The sequence below is a fragment of the Buceros rhinoceros genome, unplaced genomic scaffold, assembly GCF_000710305.1.
Source record: "Buceros rhinoceros silvestris isolate BGI_N320 unplaced genomic scaffold, ASM71030v1 scaffold18735, whole genome shotgun sequence".
In the NCBI taxonomy this organism is placed as follows: Eukaryota; Metazoa; Chordata; class Aves; order Bucerotiformes; family Bucerotidae; genus Buceros; species Buceros rhinoceros.
The window spans coordinates 31,616-36,647 of record NW_010412586.1 but is presented as its reverse complement, the minus strand read 5'-3'; the positions used below and the strand labels follow the sequence as shown (position 1 = coordinate 36,647).

At 45.9% G+C, this 5,032-nt stretch overlaps 1 protein-coding gene across 1 annotated transcript in view; it reads left to right on the top strand.

The window, feature by feature from the left end:
• LOC104493732 (voltage-dependent T-type calcium channel subunit alpha-1G-like) overlaps positions 1-5,032 on the top strand; it is a 37,111-nt gene that overhangs the window by 6,040 nt on the left and 26,039 nt on the right. Inside the window, exons 5-6 of the mRNA XM_010136461.1 lie at positions 3-144; positions 2,585-2,635. Coding sequence (XP_010134763.1) covers positions 3-144; positions 2,585-2,635 — 193 coding nt within the window. The remainder of the gene's footprint in view (positions 1-2; positions 145-2,584; positions 2,636-5,032) is intronic.

The window sequence follows — 5,032 nt, the reverse complement described above, 5'->3', positions numbered from 1 at the left end:
TTCTCAACATGTTTGTGGGGGTGGTAGTGGAGAATTTCCACAAGTGTCGGCAGCACCAGGAGGAGGAAGAAGCCAAGAGGCGGGAGGAGAAGAGGCTTCGCCGGCTGGAGAAAAAGAGAAGGAGTAAGGAGAAACAGATGGCTGGTCGGTAGTCTTTCCACATCTTTCTGAGTCCTGCTTGACCTTCCACACAACCCTCTCCTCTGTCCCCTCCCTTCCTCGCGTCTGGTGATCATTCCTCTCCCAAAAGCATGTCCAGCTACAAAATTTGCATGAAGGAAATAGTGTCGTTTTAGGCTGAGCAAGGAGCCGTGGAAGCCCTTTTAACGGCTGGATGATTTGCAATGACCTTTCCATTAGTAGTTATTTAAATTAAAATATAATAATAATCAGACCTGGAGCTTCTTGGATAGCAGAGCTCAGTGTTACACAAATAGTGACAACTGCAAAGATCAGCAGTGCTGGCTGGCACCATAAATCTTCTGAGTCATGAGCACTGTTGCTGATAACGGAATTCACTGTTTGGTTTATTACAGCCTCGTAATGCCACAGTGATGTTACCTGTCCCATTTATCAAACAGGTTTATTTATTGGCGCAGTAGCACCACTGCTATTCAAGAGCGTAATAAAATAATGGAGCCATCTCATTCTAGTAATGCTTAAAAACTCCTTAGAGAAACATATCAATGCATTTGCTTGAGAAATACAGATTAGAAAAAAACCCCAGCAGTTGAGGAGAGTAACTAACTAGACAAAACAGCACTGATGCAAATTAATCCAAACTCCAAAGTGGATGTGCAAGCTCGCAGCCCTGCCTAGAGGAGGTGAAAGGAGGCTAGACCTCCACTTTACCAAAAGTCTCCAACCTGACATTCGTCTTTTAGTCTTTTTTTCTGTGATTTGTTTGAGTAAGTAAGAAATGTCAGCCATAGGCCATGGGTCAGAGGTACTCTCTTCTTGCATGCTCTCTTCTGACTGAACTTTCTCCATTGCCTTTCGCGTCCACAGCCTTGTGCTTGCCCTCCCTGGTCAGTCCGCCTGCTGCTCTCTCCTTGTCCCCTTTCACATCTCTGTCTTTGACAGACGTCAGTGCTGTTTAAGAGGCTGTCTGATCAGGCACTTGTTCCAAAAGCTGGTAATATCAAGACTCTTTTTATAGTCTAAGGGTTGTTTAATATCTGTGACAGTCTTAATTGTGCAACCACATATCACAACGGTGTCTCAACCTCTCTCAGGTCAGCAGTCACCCAGCACTTTCCTCTGGTCATATCTGTAAGTCCCATGAGCTTCACAGGTTTTATAACCAATAGGATGTGTCACACCAGCCTCTGGACATCAAACTTTGGTTTATGCCGAGAGCCTGGCTTCCTCGATGGTCAGTGGCAAGATGGAGGCTTCCCTCAAGAGCGGTGGAGGACACGTTAGACTGTTCTCAGTTAAGTGGGATATAGATGGGCAGAATTCCTTTTTGTTGTTTTTCACAGCAAGGCAATGCCTAGAAAGCTCTTCTGTTGGGTCCAAGTTCCCAAACACATTTTCAGGCTGATGAGTTAGAAAATCTTCTTAAAGGTTGGATAGAAAGATCCCTATTTAAAGTTGCAGTTCTGGAAAGCAGACATTCCTGTAGAAGAAATATAGATGTTTTATTATTATTAATGACCTTGTTTATAATGCTGAAGGAATTAGATGAAGAAAACATGCGAGTCTGGGCTATTTCCCAGCGGGAAGGAATCACAAACCATCCTTGGAGATGTAGTTATTCATTCAGACCTATGAAATGCCTAATTAAGGAGGCAATAAACAGCTATTTTACTGAGGATCAAATATTGCTGACTATTCAATCATCATAAAAACCTTTCAAGAGCAAAGTATGAAGCCCTCTATATCACTTCAGAACAGTTTCCCCAATTCATGTTCAGTGAAACGTTGTTTTTAATTGACCATGTCCAGCTTTTTCCTTGGAGGCAACTGATGTCATTGCTCAGCTTCATTCTGCGTGGTGGGACCCTGCAGATGATACCAAGGCTAGGGCTTAGATTATGCTAGAAACTGCGTGGGGGTTCCTTTCAGCTGGGCTTCTTGAGTGTTTCAAGATGCCCAAACCAATCCACGGATATCAGACGTAGACAGGCATAGACACCTAACTGGTTGCACGGTCATTTTTGATTGTAGACTCTTCAAACGCAGTTACTAATTGGACATCTGAAAACCAGAAAAGCATGTGAGATCCCACCTCAGCAAGACGTAGGCAGATGCAGGAGTGGTCGCTGTAAGGTGTGCTGGCCTAGCAGGAAATGTGCGAAGTCTGTCCTTCAAAAGTGTCTCCTCCTTCATCATCACCACGTCAGGGGATTCTCAGGGATCTCTTGGGCTTCCACCTGTGTATGGGGAGAAGCACAAGAGTCCTTCCTTTTTGGCGATGTGTACCTGAGCCCAACTTCCATGAGGCACGAGGAGAGGATCCCGCAAAGAAACATTCCTGGTAGAGACAACGGAGACCCTGAGAGCCATAGGGACCTCTGAAGGGGACGGGAAGTGTTGCCGTATGTCCTGCCGGGTGATTAATGCTGTTTCGTTCTTTTAGATCTAATGCTGGATGATGTATTAATGGAGAGCTCAGCCAGTGCAGTGCCAGGTACTGACTGGGAAGTCGGCACGTCTCGTCCCACTTGAATGGCAGTGCTGTGTCACTAACGGCTGACCGCTGCTGTGAGGCATCCCACTAAACCATGTGTGTGGTGCAAAGCTCGTTTGCTTCCCTCATGGCACACGCGTATCGTTCTGAACCACAGGTCTGCAGACCTGGCTCAGGACTGACACTTGCAAACCCTTAATTTTCCCCTTGATCATGTTATGTTCTTCAGTATTTTTTTTTTCTGGTTTTCATTAAGACACTGTCAGACTTTTCATGGCTTTTTTTTTTTCCTCCTTTTTTTTTTTGTTGTTGTTTTTGTTTTTTCTCAGAGAATAATGACGGGACTGTGAAATGGGTCCTTATTGTCTACTCTAGCTTTCCAGCCACCAACTTAGGAGTGTCTGAATAATTTGCAGGACAGACCTGAAGACAGGCAGTCTCTCTTAGGGATCATTATTCGTCCAGCCCTTGCTCAGTGCTCCATGAACACTGTGCTTCAGGGAGGCGCAGTATTTTCTTCAGCAGGGTAGAATTCAGTAAAGTGCAGAGCCTCGGTGCTTCAACGGAGAGAACAACCCTGCACCAGCACGGACATGGGGTTTAGCCGTTGTGCTGCCCAGCTTGTAAATTCTTCATATGGATTGAGAGTCGTTCAATCCACGAGGCATCTTGAGAATTAAAATAAATAGAGGTGCCACCTCAGAACCTTTCCAGGTCCTTGTGGGGATGGACCAGCTGGATTGAACACTGCTGGGGGGTTGACCAGGCCACCCTGACAGCAGCTTGCTCATGCCTCCCTTTCCCGTTCCCCTTGCCAGGATGATGCTTCGGGCTGCAAATCTGTGCCTACAGCTGCAACTTTTGACAAAAATAATGTGCTAGGAAAGTTATGCCTTTAAGACTCTTACCTGTGAACAAGCTCCTGCTGCCTGAGATGGAAGCAGGGCTCCATCCATCTCACACCTTGCAGGGAGCTTTGACTAAATAAAATATGCGAGGTGAGGGCTGTTGATTTTCACTCAGAGGATAACTCAGGGAGAGCAAGGTTCCTACCTTATATTTCTCGGCTTTGTTGGAAGTTATCGCAACATGCTTTAATAAATCCTGAATCTCCTTCCCATTGCCATTCCTGGTATTTTTATTTCTTTGCCTTCATCCTTGCTCTTCTCAGCAGACCTCCTGTCTTCTCCTGCGACACAGGGACAGCACGGGGAGGGGGGGAATTGTCACTGGGTTTGGGGGTCTGTTTATTTTTAATTCTTTATGTTTGGTTGTGGTTCTTCTTCTGGTCCTACAGAGCAACATCAAGGCTGGTTTATTTTATTTTATTTTATTTTAAGGCACTGAACTCATTCCAAACCCCTCCATTATCCCACGCAGGCTCAGCTCACTCTTAGTTTGCCTTTAAAAACCGCGGCTGTGAGGTCTGTGCTTTGTGTTTCCTTTTGTTGTCTTTTCTTTGGAACCAGTGGTAGTGAACGGGCCGCGCTGCTCTTCAGGCACTGGAATAGAAGGGTTTTCTCTCTGAACTGACTGTGGGGGCTACGAGCGAATCAGTCCCGGGAGCTGTAGAGGAACCTCCTGTGGTTCAATGAGAAATGTAGAGTTGTGACCCCAAAACTCGCACTCATCTCTGCACTTGCGGAGGGCTGCTTTTCTCTTTCCATGAAGTTAAGATGGGGTGGTGTGTGTGTGCTGCTAGCTGGTGCTTAGTAAGATATTGTAGTTTTATTTATTCCTTTTTCTTTTCTGAGTCTACATTCTATCACAACTGGAATCTTCTCAGTGGAAATAATTTATGATTTTCCATTTTGGTTTTTTTTTTTATATAATAAATCCATTCAGTACAATAAAAGCCAAGCAAAAATTGTGTTTAAATTAAAAAAAAAAAGGTTCCTTCAGTGCAAGCTACTTTTTAACCTAATAATATTCTTCATACAGTGTGTAAATCCAGCTGCGTCACAGGCTCATTGCTCCCTGGTTTGCCGCTGTCCTCCAGATATACTCAGACCTGCAAAGTAGTTAATTCCCTTATTACAGGAGAAGGTAGAAGCCGGAGGAGACAGTAATGGAATTGTCCCACTCTCCTGAATTCCAATTTCCCGTGCCCACGCGCCTCCAGCTCGAAAGCCACCTCAGGGGAAGTGGCAATTTCTCTCTTGACAGGGCTGTGCTCGGAGGCAGCCGCTGCTGGGGATGTTTCAGAGGTGCATGCCCAGTCCAATCCCCCACAAGAAAATGCAGTTAACAGGAAGAGAGTGGCCCCTGTCCCCATCTTCTGCGGCACCGGCAGAGACCGGCCGAGTGCCAGGACCCTCTGGGAGCTGCAGTGGCACTGCCTGGCAGATATCAGGGGTGCCTCCAGCACTGCCTTGCTGGTCACTGCTGTCATTTCGC